The sequence below is a fragment of the Medicago sativa genome, chromosome 8 (assembly GCF_051527215.1).
Source record: "Medicago sativa cultivar Bolivia chromosome 8, Bolivia_mono, whole genome shotgun sequence".
NCBI classification, from domain to species: domain Eukaryota; kingdom Viridiplantae; phylum Streptophyta; class Magnoliopsida; order Fabales; family Fabaceae; genus Medicago; species Medicago sativa.
This window is the reverse complement of record NC_140756.1, coordinates 74,570,995-74,593,518: the sequence shown is the minus strand read 5'-3', so window position 1 is coordinate 74,593,518 and position 22,524 is coordinate 74,570,995. Positions and strand designations below refer to the sequence as shown.

At 29.6% G+C, this 22,524-nt stretch overlaps 1 protein-coding gene and 2 pseudogenes across 1 annotated transcript; 2 read left to right on the top strand and 1 right to left on the bottom strand.

The window, feature by feature from the left end:
* Positions 1–1,225: 1,225 nt before the first annotated feature.
* Positions 1,226–2,098, top strand: LOC146901466 (putative lipid-binding protein AIR1 pseudogene; annotated as a pseudogene).
* Positions 2,099–4,114: 2,016 nt separating this feature from the next.
* Positions 4,115–4,761, bottom strand: LOC146901465 (14 kDa proline-rich protein DC2.15 pseudogene; annotated as a pseudogene).
* Positions 4,762–17,074: 12,313 nt separating this feature from the next.
* Positions 17,075–17,796, top strand: LOC146901464 (lipid transfer protein EARLI 1-like). The gene has a single exon (XM_085739078.1). It carries the CDS (start codon positions 17,153–17,155, stop codon positions 17,576–17,578), a length of 426 nt encoding a protein of 141 aa, XP_085595204.1. The 5' UTR covers positions 17,075–17,152; the 3' UTR covers positions 17,579–17,796.
* The last annotated feature ends 4,728 nt before the right edge of the window (positions 17,797–22,524 follow it).

Sequence of the window (22,524 nt, the reverse complement as noted above, 5' to 3'; positions counted from 1 at the left end):
GTTTTCAATTATGTTTAGTTATGTGCACACCAAGTATTTTCGTGGTTTCCTTGCTTTTCTGTTGATATCAGTTTCAATGGTTGATTTTAGAGTTGGTCTGTCATAATGGATGATTAAACATAAATACAGGGAGTTTGTTAGCACCTGCCGTATGCCTAAGCATTTATTGATTTAAGCTTAGAACAGGTCAAATATATTCATTCAACTGTAATTATACACACTCAATTTGGTGTATCACTTTCCATATATCATTTCCATCTATAACATCAATATATTGCATCTATAATGTATATAACCCGTGCGTCAGCACGGGTGAAAGGTCTAGTTGCTATTATAACAATAGCTCATAGATGAGCTTATTTGCATTTTGTATTTTTAAACAAACAGATAATAGGATAATTTGATATTGATTACCTAAACCTTGTCTATCTTGAAAATACATGGTGAACAGTGTCAAGTGTGTTTATGGTGAACAATAAAAAAAAAAAAAAATTTGTCATTTTTTTAATATAGAGAGGAATTTTGTAACACAAATTTTGAGTTGTGTTATTAATTAATTTTACAACTTTGTTAACTACAAAAATATAGATTGTTCTATAAAAAAAAATATAGATTGTTAATTATCATTTTTTTAACATATACGCCAACCACTTTGACTACTTTTGATTCTCTCAAGTGTTAATTTCAAAAGATTAGTTTGATTTCTTAAAAAAAAAAAAAAAACACTTCGACTACTTCATTAACAACAAAATGATTAATCGCATACAACTATAATTTTTCTGTTAAAAAAAATCTTCTCTATATAAAAAAGGTACTACATCACTAACAAATTTTTATATTCTAAATAGAAAATATTTTTTTTTTGACAAAATATTCTAAATAAAAAATATTTTGATTCTTATATACTCCCATCTTACGTGGTTTCAGAAATATTTTTCACTAACACTGATATGATAATTGTGAAATAGGAAACCAATTGATGTCAGTTCCTATGGGCTATGTCACTTGCGCTCACAAACATCCAAAACCTAAACATAATTCAAGGGTTATCTATGCCAGCTAAAACTCACTCTTTCACATGTTGCTTCATTTGCTCAATTTCTCCCACAATACCATTTGAAATTTATAATTGACATGTATTTTGTCCATTACTTCTTACACAACTCACCCCACATGGTATACTGCAAAACCCCACCAGCACTATATAAACCCCTATTCGTCACAAGTATAACTCACACTCTCCTCTCTTAACCTCTAGTAGCTAACTAGTATTTGCAACATACAATACTAGCTATTACTACAAGAGTGTAACTAAGATGGCTTCCAAAACTTGTTCTTCCCTTGCTATTTTCCTCACAATCAACGTTCTCTTCTTTTCACTTGTCTCTTCTTGTGGGACTTGTGGCTCCAGTCCTAGCCCAAACCCGAAGCCAAAGCATAGGCCAAGCCCAAACCATTCTGGAGGCTCGAGCCATTCAGGTGGATCTAGCCCCTATGGTGGCTCGACCCCTTCTGGAGGCTCAAGCCCCTCAGGTGGATCTAGCCCTTCAGGGGGAAGTGGCACCGCCTCGTGCCCACGTGATGCACTCAAACTAGGTGTATGTGCCAATGTACTAAATGGATTGTTGAATGTGACTTTGGGTCAGCCACCAGTAACACCATGCTGCTCCCTCCTAAATGGCCTTGTTGATCTTGAGGCTGCTGTGTGTCTTTGCACTGCCCTTAAAGCTAACATTTTGGGGATCAATCTCAACCTTCCTATCTCACTTAGCTTACTTCTCAATGTTTGCTCAAAGCAAGCACCACGTGATTTCCAATGCTACTAACTAATTCATCATCATGCACGGTGATCATATCAACATATCTACTATAATTTGCTTCTTATTGTTTTAATTTTCGCTGCTTTTCTAAATTATCCATTTGATCAAGATTTCTTCATTGTATACTTGCATGGATGATTAACCTCTCGTTATTATTCCTTGGATTCAGTACTATTTGTTTTATCTGGTCAGATTGTCATGATAAATATGTATTATTCCCGATGCAATTTGCTAGGGAAATTAAAGAAAGATGAATAACTAGTGTTATTTTTTATTCATTGAGATATTATTTATTATATTTTTGCATTGCTTTTTGGGATTTTGGTCTGTCTAATTTACGTTCAATGCTCGACATGAGAAAAACGAATATCTGGAAAAACAATATAATACTGATGGGAAAAGCAAACAGACATGTAAACGCTGCAATGAGTCCGTGACTAATATGCAAATAAGCAGACATTATAAAAAAAGTGCTACATAATATTATGCAACTAATTAAGCATTATTTTTATATTCTAAAAGGCATGAAAAACACTCTAAATAACTTATTCTTTTTAGGGTCTTCCTAACCAGTGCTCTCAGAACAATGGTTAAAGAATCTATAAAGAGAAAATTTGTCTTAAAAGTATAAGTTTTAACTTTTGATTAAGTAATAATTACATCATTTTTTCTAAAAAGTTACTACCTCCGTTCCTTTTTAATTGTCACATTTTGACATTGTACACAAACCAAGACAATCAATAAATGTTGCTACTTTTGATACAATAATTTCTATTTTTACTATAATAACCTTATTTATTTAATATCTCATTACATATATTTCTCTCTCCACAATAATAAATAAGGGTAATATTAGTAAAATAACATTTAATGTTGCATTAAACTATGTAAAGCGACACTTAAATAGGAACAAAAAAATTCTCCAAAAGTGACACTTAAAAAGGAACGAAGGGAGTATTTGTTTTGGTTCTTAACTAATGCTTTAAGAGCATTGTTTAACATTCTCCTTCTTTTTATAATTAAAAATGCATTGAAGGGAGTAAAGGGTGGAAAATTATTATTAAGGTCATTGTTATTAACACTGTTAAAAGTTTTAGAACTGTTAGGCCGGATGTCATGACCGGTGTTCGAACCCCGGTACTTCTACTTTGTGTGTGTGAGTTTATGATGGCTTTGTCATCTCATCTATCTATAAAAATAAAAAAAAGTTTTAGAACCAACAAACCATTGAAAATATAACAAGGGTTTTTCTATCATGTGCAAATTTGCACGTGTTAAGAAGTTTAAAATAATAATTTGTATTGAAACTTATATGTTTTGTGTTAAATATATAACATTTTAATAAATAATTGTTGTTTTTCAATAAAAACTTATTAATTTTAGTTGCTTTAACATATGCAATATTACACATTAGACAAACTTATATATAACAAATACATCGGAAAAGAGCTAGTCGAAACCTATTTCTAATGGGTTTTATGACGTTGTATTTCCGTTGGGGTTTTTCCTGGATCAGGTCTCATGCCCCCAGTCTTTGTATCTCTTCCTTTTTATTTATTATATTTACTATTTTGCCTAAAAAAAAACGGAAAAGTCACTCAAAACCATTTAGGACGGAAAATGTACTAAAAATTAAAGTGATCACCAAATCTTTCCGCCTAGCAGACCCCATTCCTCCCCCCTTCTTTAAGCGCCCACCTTCCTCTCTATATCTTGCTACCAAAATTATATAAATTGAACTCCTTCATCCTCACCCCATACGACCATTTTCCTTGATCACTTAATGGATGTTTGTGTGAAAATTCAGCACCACGTGGCACCAACATCTCATGTGGCAAATTATGTTATCAAGCTATGCAATTTTTATTTGGCCACATCACATTTTTGGACTAAGGAATGATGTCAAAGACAAAAGAAAAAATGGTGAACACAATCGTGCTTCTAGAGCTTAGTTGAGTATGTACCCTTCATTCTATCACCCAATGCCTTTTCACATTTTTATATTAATTTGATATAAAATAAATTTAAATATTAAACAAATTTTGCCTATGGGTATCAGAATTCTACCAAACTCCAAGGTATCAAAATAATTTACCCAATATAATAGAGGAATTTAAAATTTAAGGACTAATTTTAGACTCCACTCATAATTCATATTACTTGACTAGAAATACTATCCTAATATATATTATTATTTGTCTCAACTATCCAAATAATTTCACTTTATTATGCCGGGGATCTCAAGATTAAGGTCCATTATTCCTTAAATTGTTGTTCCTAAAACAAAAGAAACATTCCATAAAATAATTAAAATTAGAAATTCATTCAAGACTTCAACTAGAAATTACAGTTACAAAATACAACTGCATTTGCAGTAAATTAAATGATGAGTTACTACTTAATTAGCAAGTAAAAAACAACACACAATTAACAAACACACAATTAATCAAGAGTAACACTTAATTAAGAGCACTGGAAATCAGTGGGTGGAGTCTTCTCACAAGCATTAAGGATCAAACTTAGTGAAATAGGAATATTAATATTAATGCCAAGAATGTTAGCTTTGATGGCAGTGCAAAGACAAACTGCAACTTCAAGATCAACAAGTCCTTCTAAAATAGAGCAACATGGATGTTCTGGTGGTGACCCAATCACTGCACCAATTGGTCCATTAAGCAAATTAGCACACACTCCCAATTTAAGTGCATCTCTTGGACAACTCTTAGTGGAAGGACTTGTGCTTGGGTAAGGGAATGGATTTGGATTAGGGTTAGGTTTTGGACAAAAAAAACAACCATTTGCCATTGCAAAGAAAAGCATATTGATGATGGAAAAGAGAACAAGAGTTGAAGATTTAGAAGAATTCATAATTAATTAGAAATAAAATATATGAAGCTTGCAATGTTTAATTAAAACTGTAATTGTGTGAAGGATGAGTAGATGCTGTTATTTATAGTGTAAAAAGGTAATTGTATTTTATGATGGTAACAAAAAACATGTGAACTAACCAAGCTGTCTTGGGTTTTAACTGGTAGTGAAAACGAATCAACATAAAAGAATAAAATATTCCCACTTTCCAATAGTAAATATTATTTGTTTAATTGATTATGATATGAACCAATTGGCATGTGAGTATAGTACTCCCGTGAACTTCATACATGATATGATGTGCGAGGACGACCTGTTAATTGATTCCCATTGGTATGTTTGCTTTGATCTCTCATATTTTATATTCAAATATATATAGTAGTATAGTACTATCCCTAAAAAAATAATAGTATAGTACTACACTCCTGCTAAGGACAATTTATTGTAAAAAAAAGTATTTTTAAGTTTAAAGTTTGTATTAGATTAATCTCTTTTAAATTTTTTGGTTTTAAAATTTATTTTTATGTTAGTAAAAGTGTGTATTTAGTCGTTTAAATTATAAAATATATGTGTCATTATTTATTTTCCATCAAACTCGATTAAACAGATTTTATGTGGATGTTTATAACTAAGTTTAAAGGTCAAAATTCATTGTTTTCAACGTTAGAATTCATGATGAATTATCTCATCTTAATTTGAAACAAAATCGACCGGTTATTTGTTGATGAAGTACTCATCTATAAAATTAAGTTTGAATCGAAAAATATTAAAAGTAAAATTTATATAAATAAATAAGGAAATGCTAACTTGTGCCTCAATGAAACATGTTAAGAAACTCATTATAGAAATATACGTATCAAAAGTCATGTATTCAATTTCTTAAAAGTTAAAATATTACATTTTCTAATACAAAATTGCTCTTTTGAATCTTTAACATGTACCCTTAAGACACAAGTTAGCATTATCCAAATAAATAATTAATTTAAAACTAAAAAATTTAAAAACTAGTACAACTACAAACGTGAACATAAATTACCTTAGGATTTATTAAGTATAAATAAAAAAGAGAAGTGATAATGAATGCCTTAAAGGAACTCTTTAAGAATTTTAGATAATAAATTTTTATAGTAACGTATGTATTCAATTAATCTGAAATTGAAATATAAAGTTTTTTCACTAAATAGTTTCTTAATTGAGTATCCTTAAAGAGCATATTTAAGACTCTTGTCAACAAGAAAAAAAAGTAATAAGGAGTCCTTATTAAGGACAACTTTTGTGCGGTACCCTATGATGACACACATCAAAGTTGTAAAAGATCCTTAGATCAATATGGTTTTTTCTTTTAGCAAATCAATCAGACCTATTCTTACTTGAACACAAATATAAATGAAATGTGTTTGGACACACTCACATAAATTGAACAAAATAAATAAGAAAGAATTTAGTCAAATCATTCAATTATTTCTTATTTTAATTTTTTGGATTCATGTGTATATGCCTACAAATTTTTTATTTGTGTTTGTGACTATGTTAGAATTTCTCAATCATGAAACTATGTTCAGATGCTTCTTAAATGATGTATTTAACAACCACAGCTCAAGGCAAGTTGGACACTATCTAGTTATTATTATAAGCAAAAATTAATATTTTAAATTTATTTATTAAGTGCACTATATGGTATATAATAACTACCATATATATCATTAAATGGATGAATTTAAAATGTTGATTTTTGTTTATAACAATGACCAGACAGTGTATATCACTACGCATTTCTAAAGTTGGGCGAATACTATAATTTTTTAACTTGGTATCTGGTACTAGAATCGACTAATTTGAGAGGATTAATTCCGCCTCTAACTTGTGAAGTCGTATTTTTAAGGTCAGAGCAAAGCTCGATATGAACTTGTCCTTCAAAATTGACATTAGGGGAATCAAACTCGAGATCTTGAGAGGAACACACTTCAAGATCCTAAGTCAACCACTAGGTCAACCCCAAACCTACCTCTCTCTCTCTCTCTCTCTCTCTCTCTCTCTCTCTCTCTCTCTCTCTCTCTCTCTCTCTCTCTCTCTCTCTCTCTCTCTCTCTCTCTCTCTCTCTCTCTCTCTCTCTCTCTCTCTCTCTCTCTCTCTCTCTCTCTCTCTCTCTCTCTCTCTCTCTCTCTCACACACACAACATAACACAATTTTTATCCAATGTACCTTTTGTTCACCAAAATATCGTGCAAAACAAAAATTGTTCAATACCATAAATTTTGTTTTATGTTGTGTTGCTCTGTCTTGTTGTTATGTCTGATACTTACCTCTTAAGGGATCAAACCCACAATAAATTCAATTGTCATCTTTTTTTTTTTTGGGTCATCCTAAATTCTCATGCATAATAAGTTCTTAGTGCAAAGCGTGAGCTTTATTTGCAAATCCAACGCAGGATTAGTCTCATATACATGGAAGTAATATGGTTACAAAAAGTTGAAGGTTTTGAGAATTGAACAATATGTGCAATACTCTTAATTATATGGGTCATAAGTGTTTGTCAAGGAAATTAAAATAATAGTTTTCATTGGAAGCAACAACTTTTAAATTTTTTAAAAAGTTAAATTTATCATTTTTTTTTATCAAAACAATATTTCTATTTTGTACTTTTAACCAATATTATCAGGGCGCATTTTAGCATTTTCTTAATTATATAGACAAATCGTAAAACGATAGTAAGTCGTGTAACTTTATCATAATATAAATTTGAACGTTAGATTGTAAATTTATATTGGTTAAAAAAGCGTTTACTTTTTTTTTTATTCGTACAAGAAAAAAAGTGTTTTAAATTATTTTAACCAATATCATAAAATGCTCTTATAATAATCTGTTATACTCTTTCATATAGAATTTATGAAATCATATTCCGTAATGTGAATTTAAGTTATTATTAAGCATGAGCAAGTGTGCACATTTTATTAATTGAAATTGATTAGTGATATGGTTATATGAAAACCCTTGTTATTAATTAAAAAAAAAAGAGTTGGGATAATTTTTCTTGCCTTTCTTCATTCATCATACCTCATGGAATAATTTAAAGTAGAGTAAGTTGCACTCCCCTCCTCTAAAAGAAGCTTGAATTACATTTTCCTCTCCTTTTATGTTAAAATATACACTCCTATCTCTTGAAAAATAAAATTTATACTCCCCTCCCCTATGTGATGCTTCAATTACAACTCCCTCCCTTAATAATTAAATATGCATTACACTTTAACCTATTTTCACATAAATAAATATTTTTATGATTTTGAATCACCATTTAAGAAAAATAAATTCATTTTTTTATGATTTAAATGTCAATGATAAATAAATTTAAATATTTTTTTATTAACTTTATATTTAGAGTATAAAATTCACTTTTCAATAACCATACTTTATCGAATTTAGTAATTTTTCACATATTTTAAATTTTTTTTTGTGTTATTTCATATTTTATAATTTAAAACTATATGTTAATGAAATAGTGAATAAAAAAATAGTGAAAAATGTGCATTTGAACTTTGATTATATTAAAATGGATTCACAATACTATTTTTCTTCGAAGTATGTTAGATTATTTTTTTGCTAGAGTATTAGAAATAAAAAAAATTAAGGGAGTAAAGTGTAGATTTTAAAATAAGAGGGGAGAGAAATGTAAATCAAGCTTCTCGCAGGGGAGGGGAGTGAAATCTTTTCTAATATATGTTTTGAAAAAGAGTGGAGGGAAGTGTATATTTTAACATAAATGAGAGGGAAGTGTAATTCAAACATCTTTAAAGAATGAGAGTGTAATTACTCTTTAAAGTATTATTACAAACAAAAAAATGATTGGCTGCCCTTGGTTGAAGGAAACAAACTACAAAATATAGCAGATTGTCAATAACAGAATACAGTAATTATCAATATATCATAATAGAATATGAATGCTAACTTGTACCAAAAAAAAAAAAAAAAGAATATGAATGCTAACAAACTATTGCATGACTCAACAGCATGACTCATCTTCTAATTCTTCAAGCAACCAATAGCTCTTTATTTTTCTAGCAGATTGTCATAATAACAGAATAGAGTAATTACAATTTATCATAATATTTTTCTATGGGTTAATGAGTCTAAGGGAGTTGAAAACGAGATTGAAATATAAAAAGCAATAATTTACAGGGACTTGAGTGAAAATGCATTGACAATTACAATGTCTTTCAATTATAATCGCTGATTCATGAAAAATATTTGAATTTAATCATATCTCATATTAAAATTCATGTGGGTAATGATTATTTTTTTTTGACAAAAATAACCGATATTTATTCATTCGAATTGATAGAGTACATCGATAGAGTATAAATTCAAAGTCGTTAGAATAAAAAAGGATGACTCTGCGAACAGACTCACAATATTCATGTTAATAGCATAAAACGGTAGAGTACCTATGTCTACAAATATGATTATATTCAATTCTCCGGAATACTCGTGTCTCCAGATCTGCAACGTTGTCAAGGTCATTGGTTGAATTTGCACTTGCTCAAAACTAATATTTTAACCTGAATCAAATAAACACCGCATTAAGACGGGAAATCACAAACATATCACACAAAGACGGAAAATAAAAAACACAGGATAAAATGAGAAATAAAAACAAATAGGGTTGTGCAATTAAAGATGAAGAAATCACAAAAACAAACGAAATAAAATTGAAAATACGTGAAAATCACTTATTTAACTAAAAAAAAAAACACAATTCAGAGAGGTGATTTTGAGTCAAGATTGACACTAAATTACCTCTTTTTTGGATTTCAAATAGAATAAAAGTGGTGACGGCTAGAGTTTGGAAAAGAGAAGAGAGATATATGTTTTTATGTAAACTATTATTGCATCAAACTCTATTATCATGTGGGTAATGATTTGAGATTAATTAATGGTATAAATTTTTATAGTGACAATATATAAAAATTAATATCAAAATATAATTTCAAACGCGTTTTCAAGTAATCACTATAATTTTATAAAAAAGAAGAAGAAGAAAGTAATCACTATAATTTGATAAGATAAATTTGTTTATTAGTTTTTTTTATCCAAGAAACTTATAATTTAATTGAATGAAGGTTAAATGACTAAATATAGGCAATCTTTTGTTTTTTGGGCAGAAAACAAAGACAAACTCAAGTCTTAATTTCGTTATTAATTAATTAATTAATTATGTACATTTGTGTTCACACAAATTATTTTAAGATCGAGATCTTCAGCCAGATGTTTAAGAGCTGATTAAAAGTACAGATGGAGCCCATTTTTGTTAAACGATGCCCGTGACTCTAATTTGTCCATACTTCATAAAATGATTACCATTATCATCATCATATTATAAGAAAAGTGGATACCAAAACGCGTTGAAAACTTTTATTTGCTTTTAAAAGTAATTAGCACTCAATGTCACATGCTAATCTGAAAAATGGATCTATTTTAAGATAAATGTCAAGTCAATATAATTGACATGTCTAGAAAGGGTGTTTAAAGGAATATAATGTGAACGGTTACATGAACGAAAATGGGTGGGGTAGGGTCTCGTAAGTGTTATAATGCATATTTGGTATCACGATGAATATGTCGGAATGATCCGTAATCCATTACACTTACACTCATGGTGATACCAAACATATAGAGACTACTCGTCTCCACATTTACAGTTTGAAAAAAAATACATTTAACTAAATTTATATCAACATTTACGATGACTTTAATATTTGTGCAAGTATCTATATCGTATCTATTAACATTATTAAAATAATATCTAACTAGTATGGATACCCGTGCCAAGCACGGGCTAGAATTTCTTTATATTTGAGGGAGATAATTTTGTGATGTATCAAGTGTAGGTTATAGTCTAACATTGAGTAGAAGATTGAAGGTTGAACAACATATAAGTGAAAAAATTCATACACTTAGTGCCTTAAAATATTGGGTGAAAATATGGTATCGTTCTCATTTGTGTGGTTCCTCTCTATCCGATTCAACTTCGTGGGGAAAGTGGGAGTGATTCAAGCTGCTAGGTCGCAGATGCAAAGAGTCTCATACTTGAGGAAGAGATGTTAATGTGTCAAGTGTGAGTTAAAATTTTGCATGAACGCAAGAGTAAATTTTAAAAAACATTTAAATGATAATTAAACTCAACGTAGGATCGCCCGAAAGCCACAACATTATGATAAACTGTTTTTTTTAATTAGTTTTTGGATGTTATTTGTTTAAATTTTTTCTTAAAATTTATTTTTGGCTCTTTCATTTAAAAAAATTCCTTCATCCTCTATTATATCAAATTCCTTCATTTTTATCTTTAGTGTCATGTGACAATTAACAGTTGCAGAAGAATTATGTTGAGTTGACGAAATACATAGTTATTACATATTTAAAATTATGTGATGTTTTTTTAATTGAATCTAAATTTTTGGTAAAATAATTAATCGAAAATATTAAATTTCTTCAACAAACTCATAAAATTACCGACAATTTACATCGTTCCTTATACACTCATGAACAAAACGCACAATATTTACTTTTTTCCTTATCTCCTCCTATGTTCAAATTCCTTTTCCATATTCGTTTTATTTTTCTTCTAAACTTTTTGTCTCCCTGCTCAAAAAAGAAAGGAACATAAGTCTCCCTCCATGAAACCACCACCAACCAACTCTTTTAACACGCGCTTACGTTTGATCTTTTTTTACTATGTCACATAATTACGAAAGCGGAGAGTCATACACTTTTATGTTATGCTAAGTTGACAACATACATGTTTATTATACGTTTTAAAATGATGTGGTGTGTTTTCAATTGAGTCTAATCTTTTGGTAAATTAATTATCGAGAAATTCTCAACCCTTTCAACAAACTCATACAATTACCAACAACTTTTGGAAAATGTGTTTGATCGTGTAGTTCCAATAATCAAGAACAATTAAACCAATAAAAAATTTTCAGCAAAAAACCAAGATGAGAGATGGTTCATGTATAGTGAATATGCTATTTATCATGATTAATTAGAAATAAAAATGCACTTTCTAGTTCATTGTGATTTTCCGACTCTAAGGGTTTAATCTAGTAGTAAAAACTCAAACTTTGGATTTAGATTTTAGAGGTTCCAAAGTCTCTTCTCACGACAGAAAACACATTACATATCTTTTTCTTTGATCATTTCTCTCATATTCAATGTCCTTTTTCGTATTCATTTTGCTTCTAATTTCATTTATCCCTTGTCATGAAAGAAAAGAACACAAAACTACATCCATGAAATCACCACCAACCCACATTTTTCAATATGTTTGTGTCTCTATTCTACTTTTTATGACTACGTCACATAATTATGAAAGTATAAAATCACACACTTGATTAAAATACGTTAATGTATGAAGTGTGAGTTAACGTTCTACATATTGGAAGAAAAATTAGACTTTGATCAACATATAAATGAGATGACCCATATGTATAGGGCTTTAAGGTTGTGTGATTGCTATTAGCCTAACATGATTATCCAATCCAATGTAGGCTCCATTGGAATTCCTGACGTTATGATAAACTCTCAGGATTTAGTCTAGTTAATTGTGATTTTTCAACTCTTAGGGTTTAGTCTAGTAGTAAAAAGACAAACATTAGATTTAGAGATTCTGAATTTTGAGCACTGCTAGTATCATTGGAGATAGATTTTTTTTTTTACAAAATCATTGGAGATAGATGAAATCAAATTCCATACCTTTCACAAACTCAACATTCGTTGACATATTTTTTATTACAAATAAATTCATTATGATTTTTGTTTTTTATTTTATTAACATCGCTAAATATTATACCTCAAAAGTCCTTATAGTGCAATGATCGTTAAAGTGTTATCCTATGTACATTTTTATTTGTAAAATTAGAAATAAATCCATTAAAAAATTGTTATTAAAAGACATTTACATGCATTATGCTATTAAAAGGAAACAACTTACTTTAAAATAATTTGCAATACATACTTTGTAGAAAATTAGTAAAATTGGAATATAAAATATCATCGGTTATTGCTTAAATTTAATTTTTGGTAACATCCGATTCTTCTTCAAAACTTTGTTATTATTATTTCTATAATTATATGATTTTTCCATTTTATTGAATAATCTTTCCTAAAAAAGTTTTTGAATAATCTTTTTTCTTTTAGAATATGCTAAAATTTAGGCTTTCATTTTGAATCAAAAAGTTGAGATTTTTCAATTTTAATTTTATTTTTAAATTTACAATTTCAAAAAAATAATAAAATGTTTAGATGAGTTAGGCTTCGGAAGCTCATCAGGTCAGAACAAATCTCATGGCTTAAAGTTGTAAATCATTCACTAAAGAAGTCCTCGCTCAGGCACCATAAGTTGAATCAATTACCTTACAGTTAAGTCAATTATTTACCAATTGAGTCTACCTTCATTGGTAATGCTACTATTAGTAATTTTATTAAATTATAAAAAAAAAATCAAAGTCATGTTACCATATTTAAAAAATAAACGTGATAGCAAATATTAATACTAATAATATCATTCAATTCTCCTTTTAAATGTTGTTGTTATTACTATTTCTATAATTATATGATTTTTCCATATTGTTAATTTTTTTTTTTTGGCTTAAATGTCACTTTGGCCCTCTAACTAAATTTAAACTTCATTATAGTCCCATAACTTTAAAATTGAACACCATTAAATAGAATCAAATTTGTATGTAGTACAAACCTATGCAATATCATTTTTAAAAAAAGGAATAGGTGTAAAAATATGATGACATATTCAATCTCATTATTCTTAGAAAAGTAATAAAGTCCGTTTAGTGGAAATTATATTGTTGTATATTGTATGACTATTTTTAGGAAAAATGATAATGAACATTTATTCCCTAAAATAATAATAATGGGTATTTATGTGTCTTTATATTTTTTTTTCTTAACCCTGTGGTTCCTATGAGAAGAGTTCAACCGTGGAGTAACTAAAATTCGGGTTCTCCCAAAATAAATTATTTGATGGAGTTCATAAACAACTTGAGCCAAAATACATGGTTTTCATATTTATTTTAAAATCAATCAATTTTAATTTTTCAAGTTCGTAGAAGTGTTTTGAAAGAACTTTTTTCGGTAGAAGTCAAGGATGGAACAAATATTGTGGAAAGAATTAAATACGGAGTCAGTTTTAAAGCATTTGTGATTATAAGTTTTAATAATAGAATGAATGCTCCTTAAAAAAAATGAATACAAAGATATGGCGTTGAATAAAACACTAATATTTTTTCTCTAAAAAAATATAATAATATAATAATCTTTAATTAGAATACTATTTTTAATAATAGTATGAATTTATTTAAATATTTCATAAGGATGAAGGAAATAAAACTAAAAAAATCAAAAACACTATACACTACGCAAGGTCTTGTTTTTGTTTTTTATTTATATGCACATCAATTAATTAACTTTTTCTACTCAAATATCTACTTTTTTTAATTATAAAATATTAGTTTTGTTGTTGTCTGTTTTAACTAAATCAAAGGAGCCATAAAAACAATTTTTTTTATATACAAATTAAAATAGAAACATGAATAGAGATTCGGTCAAAAACAAAGAATATAGAAACAAACACCAAAAGAAAAGTTTAAAAGAGAATATGAATAGAAAATAGCAACATAAGAAATCACAATAAAAAGTAACATAAGAATAATAAATGTTAAACAAACAATAAAAAATAAGAAATAAACAAATAAAAGAAAAGGGAATGGGGTTGAAAACAATGATTTTTTATGGGAGGAAGATGTAGATGAAAATAATGAAAAACAAATTGTCTCTATATATAGGGAAAAAAATCATGTCATAATCAATTTTGATTGGCTTATGAAAAATAAATGAGTCATCGTCCATCTTGATTGGCTAATAGAAAAATAAATGATTTAATATCCATTTTGATTGGTTGATAGAAAAGCATTAAATGAGATGAAGAGCAAGAAGATGCCACGTGTACTATCGCTTATAGATGTATGCTTTTGTATTATATAAAGATGATTCTTTGTATTGATTATTTTTTGGGGAAAAAATATGAAACATTTTTAGTATTGATTATTAAGATATAAACTAAAATATTAAATTTTTTCAAAACATTTTAAATGAGTAGCAAGTAGTATTACGGAACATGTTCTACTATTTGGCGGTCTATGTTTAAATTGTAAATTGTATCACATAATGTTACATGTTGTTTAGATCACTCGTGTTTGTGCTTGTGCAATTGAAAAGCTTAAAATGCATAGATTTTCAATAAAATGAGTTGTCATGATATTGTTGTTGCTTAAAAAAAAATGATATCGTTATTAAATCCATTAAATTATTGTTATGACAGTGGGTTAAAACAAATTTAAAAACTTCAATTCTTCAACAAAAAAAAAAATTAAAAACTTCAAGGTTATTACGTTACATTAATGATGGACAAAATCTTATTACGTTCCCTAAAAAAATCTTATTACATGTTTGGTTTGAGTCTTTGAGAGTTGAAGTTTATCCATATAACAAGTTTATTTTAGTGTGGAATTAGTTACCATTAAATGAATTAATAAAATTAACCAAACTAAAACCAATCATACCATAGAACAAACTAATTTCACAACAAAATAAAACTAGTTATATGGATAATTAAACTCCAACTCTCAAACCAAACTCTAAAAAAAATTTATTTAAATTTTAATCTCCCATCTCTCAAATATTACATTTGTGCAATTCTGTTTCCACTTTTTAAAACATCTTATAGTCTCTAATGTTCTCCCCTTAATTTTATTTCCATTTTTGCACACTTGGTTTTAATCTTCTAAATATTGCGATTTAGCAATTTTATTTTCTAGCGGTTTTTTTTTTTTGAGGAATCACAAGATTCGGGACAAAAGTGCATGTGAAACTAATGTAAAACCGAATAAACACAATATTTGAGGGATTATCGCAAAAGGAGAGAAGATGGGCCACAATTGAAAAATAAAAACAGGTGCACAATAGGAAACATTTCATGGGACAAAAAATACGATTAGCTCAAAAAAGTAGAACATATACACACTATACACATTTAAATATTAGTTTTTCTTCTTTCTTCTTCTTAATCTTACAATTTTTACAATAAAATGGTCCTATAGTAATTCGGAGCTAGACCATAAGGTAAGTAAAAGTGTAAAACCTTGTCAAATATCATTACAAATTTACAACCAAGATTTGATAGACTCTAGTTAAGTAGGCTTATCTGGTAGTTAATTTTTTTCAACCCTTAAGATTTTGTGACGCAAACGACAACGAATTGGCGAGAACAAACAAACAACATAGGTTATAAATCTGGGATAATAATACATACATAATATATTGCCTATCTTGAAAGTAACCGCAAAAGGATATATAGCAACGACAACGAGAATCAACTAGATAGTACTAAAACTATAATAATATCACCAATATGCATAGTCATAGATAGACTAACTGAGGGTTTGTGATATGGTCGTGTTTTCAAGTATTTATAATTCTCCCGTAAAAATAAGTATTTAAATTTCTTTTTGGTATAGAAATAGTATTTATTTATTAAAGGTATATTTTTACATACAAAAATGTTCATTTGATATTATAATATGTACATATCCCCAATTTGGAGATTAATTGATCATATGTGGGCTCCAAGCCTCCTCCAATATCTATTTTTCTTTCCGTTTTTTCAGTTTCCACATTCATCAAACTGATAAAAGTCTTTTAGAAAACGACTTTTCATCCCCAATTTTCCATTTTCACTGTGCTTAGTGCCTTCCAAATGATACATTAAAATTCAAAACGATAAACTCATGTGATACATATATACAACCGACTCTTTTTCCGCACACAGGTTTCTAAACTTTTCACAATTTTTTTGACATTTGAGTTACGTTATATTAAATGTTATATCTCACACAATTGTAATTTATAGATTTATCCTCTATATCTTAATATATCTATATGTATCCTTTATGTGGGAAACCATAATCTGTATATATCTCTCTCAATAAAATAATCTGTTTATCCTTAATTTAGACTGAATATGTGTGAAGAGTGAATATAGTTCAAAACATTTATAATAGACACTTTGATTATTGATGTAAGTTGCACATCAACACACAAGTATCCAAAACCTATTAATATAAGGGTATATACTATATACACTGCCAGCTAAAGCTCATGGTTTTTTTTCTAACATGATTGCATCATAAGCTTAACTTATCTCAACCCCAATTAATTTTTTTTAATATGGCTATTATTGCTTAGGGTTAGTTCCTACTCAACTCACCCCACTTGGCGTTCCAAAACACCAACAACACTATATAAACCCCCATTACCTCTAAATCATATTCACAACCACTCTTCTTCTCTTAATTAAGCTCTAATAGCACCTTAGCTAGTACAAGAGTAATTTAATTAAGATGGCTTCCAAAACTTGTTCCTCCCTTGCTATTTTCCTCACAATCAACCTCCTCTTTTTTTCACTTGTTTCAGCATGTGGTTCCTATTCATGCAACCCTACTCCAAACCCTACCCCAAAACCAAAGCCAAGACCAAACCCAAACCCTAACCCAACCCCTTCAAGTGGCACATGCCCACGTGATGCTCTCAAACTTGGTGTATGTGCCAATGTCCTAAGTGGGTTGTTGAATTTAACTTTGGGTAAACCACCAGTGACCCCTTGTTGCTCCCTCCTAAACGGCCTTGTTGATCTTGAGGCTGCAGCATGCCTTTGCACTGCCCTTAAAGCTAACATTTTGGGCATTAATCTCAACCTTCCAATTTCACTAAGCTTGCTTCTTAATGTTTGCTCAAGGAAAGTCCCACATGATTTCCAATGTGCCTAAATTTACATATGACGTACACACACAAAATAATATCATATCAATGTATGGTTGTGCTATTTGTTGTTTTTTGGTGGTTTTTCGAATTCCTTTGATGAGTGTTTGATTCTTGTACGTGCATGGATGATTATTAACGGCTCGTTATATAATCTTTCCATCCATAATTTGTTTTGTTTTGTCAGAATATTGCAAAAAATAAAATCTTTATGCTTTTGCTTATATATGTAAATAGCAAGAAATCTAATATTGTGAAGTGGGGTAATTTATTTGATTGACAAATTAATTATTACACATTTGTGTGTTATATATCTTATTGAAAAATGTTAATTAGTGTTTTTTATTCTTTTTTTCTATCGTTATGTGAGATTAGCAGTTGGTTTACTTGGTTTTTATCAAGAAATTAAGAGGAAAGAGGAAAATGAAAATAAGAAATTAAAGAAAAGAGGAAAATTTGTACCTTAAAAAAAGAGGAAAAGAAAACCAGGCGGGTGCATGAAACAGTAAATAAAATCTTTGACTTAATTACATCATGCAAATTTTTTTTTTTACTCATCAGTCGTTCTAGTTTTTTAAGTCGTTCAAGTTAGATAATATGTCATTCAACTGTTAATTATTCTCTTTGGTACAATTGTATCAATTATTTTACACAATAAAAAGAGACTGTAAATATCATTTTGCGTAATCTATCGAGTAATATCTATTTGTCATACCTCTTTAACAAAATTAACATTGGAATCAAATTCCTAATATTAGTCCTCTCAAGGTATACTAAGACGAAACTTCAAAATAAAAGTTACCAATTAATGTTGTTTTTGGATAAGCCAAATATTTAATTAAATATATTCAATAAAATTATTCGCAGCATAAGATGTGTAAAATAAATTAAAAATAAAAATCATGCATAGAACAACAAATAAAGGTGTCCGCACAATAAAATTAATGTCCCAATCAGAAACATAATAATAGACCAAGGGAAATGCCGATTGGTCGTATTGACATGGAAACCTTGAGAATTGAGAGCCATGTTTGTGAGGAACTCTTTTATAATTAGAGATAAATTAATTAATACTTCAGAGATTATCTCATCTTTAGAGCTAGGGGTGTAAGTGGTTCATACAAAACCAATGAAGCCGAAAGTCCAAACCGAAATAATATCCGACCTTGTTTGGTTCGGTTTGAAGCCGATCTGAACCAATCGAAACCGATATAGTTTGGTTTGGTTCATGATTTTTCATTTCGAGATCTGTGAAACCGATGAACCTCCGATGATAACAACACTCCTTATTTCACTAATATTATCCTACCTCACACAAACTTATGGTTAGGCCCAAAATTATACATAAAATACTTTTTAATCCATTCACTTTCTCTAATCTTCATCTCATCTCATTAGTCAGACTCTTTCATTTCTACTAAAAAAGAAACCCAAGCCGTCAACCACACCAAACACATTGTTCATCGCCACATGTCACCGCTGAGATCGTTCATCTCTTAGTTAGTTTTATCATGTTTATGCCATTGATTTATACTCATTATATTTCATTGTTTTCCGTGTTGATTTTCTATGCCATTGATTTATACATGTTACGTTATATGTCATTTTATATGCATGGATTTGTTATTTTGACTATGTTTTAATTTTAGGATGTTCTTTTTCAAATTTTTGTGTTTGTTGATGAATGATGCATGTATGGATCATGAATAATTGAAATATTTGAGTTTGATGAAGTTGTTTATGAAGAATGATAGATGAATGAATCTTGGATCATATGTATGAAATATTGAGTAACGTTAGTTATAAAAAGTTGTTTAAAAAATAGAAAACATGAAAAAACAAAATACGAAATACAATTATACAGTTCTATGAAATATTTTATGAGAACATGAATATTTTTTAATTGTATTTTTAAATAAACCGATCAACCGAACCAAACCTATTAGTTAGGTTCGGTTTCTTTTTTGAAAAACAGTGAAAACTGAACCATTAATTCAAACCGACGAAGGTTTCATCGGTTCAGACATTTTTTTGACTGAAAACCAATCTATACCGATCCGTTACACCCCTATTTAGGGCTCTCTTCTCAAAACAAAAGAAATGAATGTGATTTGGAATGTTCATTGTAGTATGAACTCCAATGATTTCAAGATGTTTTTAATCATTTGAGAATGATACATTTTACACATTGAAAATTTAAAAAGTAATTTTTTTTACATAAAACTTATAAATTATTTTCATTTTTGAATCCTTAATAAATATCATATGGATACTTGTTAGTAAGAATCATAAACTAAGACTCAACCACTATTGACACCAAATCAAAGAAAAGGTTGCATAGACCATTGATGAAAGTCATAATTCAAATCTTACACCTTGGATTCAATCATTTCCTATGCGAAAAGTTTATAGGGCCAGGGCCAAGAATATGAGTCACATTGTTTTCTTTTTGACGTTGATAATATAATTTTGTGATTTCTAACACATCCACAAGTGTGCGGAAATGTCATCGTAATAAAAAGAGTATTGATTCCACATAAACTTGAAAATTTCAAAGCTACCTTTTTCTTTCTTTCTAAATATGCAACTAAAAAATGTTCTTGGATTTTTGCAAGATGAATGATTGAAGATTGATTGAAAATATGCAAATAATTGAAAATGCCTTAAAATCATTGGAGTTCATCACTACAATAAACATTTCAAATATTATTCATATCTTTTGTCTTGAGAAGACAAACCTAAGGATGAGATAACCTCTAAAGTATTAGTTAATCTATCTCCAGTTATAAAAGAAGTACCTCAAAGACCTTACTCCCTATTTTCAAGGTTTCCATGTCAACATGACCCATTAAGCCTAGTTACTTATTTCGTCCCAAAAGTTTTCATCATATTTGCATGCTTCAAAACCCTTGTCTAGCCTTATATTTCAACCAACAATCTTCGCTTTTTTGTTTATCGCTAGTTACTTAATATTTTTCTTAAGCACACTAAGATTAGATTAGGTTTTGAATTCCATTAACAAAAGAAAAGAATGAGATTATGAAAAGTTTGTCATATGACTACTGTCCATGATCTCAAGACAAAGAAGACTACTCACTCATCATAGTGATGAGCTTACCTAAATAAAATAAAATTAAAAAAACAAGTGAAAGAAAACAAGAAACTTTATTGAATAACAAATGCAAAGTTACAATATTCTATGGTGAAGAGTAGTACAAAATCAAGGCAAACTAATCTTATTTATAGCTTAGACACTATTAAACTCGTGCATTACTCAATGATTACAAGGCTTATGAATGTCATTTACGCATGATCATCCAAGTGCTCAAAGAAAAACAACAATTGAATTCCATAGGCTATTACGACTGTAACCTAGGGTTACAGACAACGGTAATAGCCACTGCTATTATGTCCTTGATCTTTTGGTTTCCTTGAGTGATTGTGACGATTCTTGTCATTATTTTCCACCATTCTTGCATCAAAAAAGGTTTTTCATCATCATATCTTCAATCTTGGTCAACAAGACTTAAATATTCGAAGTGTAAAGGGTTAGAATGAATCTTGGGAGACTATATAAAGTCTTCTTATATAGGGAAGTGCTGGTTGATGATATTTTGGCGTTCATAGCCGTTTGGTCAACGATTACGGGAGCCAATCTGTAACCGTTGAGCGTTAAGAAATGACAGTGATGGAAGCGGTTAGAATTATGTGGTTTGAACCATTGCCATGTATTACTGCGAGAACCTCCTCATGTAGAGAGGGTGTGTGAAGAAGTATCGATCCAATGCAAAATTAAGTATGTTTGTTGGGCCTAGAATTGCAAACATAGGCTTATGAGCAGTACAAAACAATAGCCACCTAAGTCATCATTCTTGGAGTAAAGAATGATGACTTCAAGTAGTTTGATGTTCTATGCGATGACAAAGATCATGCTTGTGGAGAGTTTTATGTTGTATTTGACTTCATAGAGTTTTTAGTTCGTGGGGAATTGAGTTGTATGCTCGTGATGAGCTCGTGGTTCATAAGGAATCTTAAACGTTTAAGGATGTAGGAGAGCATTATGCTCGTATTATACTTGCAGTTTGTGTGATAATTTTAAGTTTGGGATGGATAAGTTGTACATTGCTAGGAACTTGAAAAATATGATGCTCGAATATAACTTGATAGAATTATATTGTTGGTGATCATGGGAAGCAATTTGTCTTAAGGACGATGTTCTCAAAGAACTGAGTAGCTCAAATAGAATTTTACTCGTAGGGAGCTAATGAGGTTAACTTGAAAATGGCGCTCACGAAAAGGTCTCCTTTCTGCTCGTTAGCGGATAATGTTCATGTAGTAAAATGAGTGTGTTATTTACTCACAAAAACTTGGTCATCTTTCAATCTCAACATTCAATGTAAGTATCTCGAAGATGAGATTGAGGGGTTATTGGTTGTCATGTGTACTAGATTACTTAGGTCTTGAGTGGTTTATCAGTGTTAATTTTCAAGGAAACATACTAGTCGTCGAAATTGTTCCTAACGTTTGGGTGTATGATGGACTCTTCACTAAACTATCGAATCGTTTAGATGCTTCGATGTGGTCTATTTTTTCGTTTCAATGTTGTGGGATCTCTAATTGAACGGTTGTATCGAATAATTGGCCCATGGGCTTTCAAACGTTTTAGAGGGAAGTATAAAAGGTTTTGGTAATTCCTAAAAACACTTTTTACTCTAATCTCCAAATTTTATTGTCTCTTCTGTTTCGTGAAGCTCTTGGAGTCGCAATGATTTCTAAATTTGAAGAACTTCTCTCTTTCAATACTCCTTCTCACATACATGTTGAACTTTTCTACATTGCTTCCCACTAACAGTGTCACTGATCTGACCTGATCAGCATAACATAGTTTGGTTCGATGAGTTTGTTGTTCTTAAGAGGTTGGAATGGGGGGTGGGTGGGGATGGTACATGCAAAC

Excerpts from the sequence above, each read along its gene's own strand:
- LOC146901464 (XM_085739078.1), top strand. The coding sequence starts at position 17,153 with ATGGCTTCCAAAACTTGTTCCTCCCTTGCTATTTTCCTCACAATCAAC.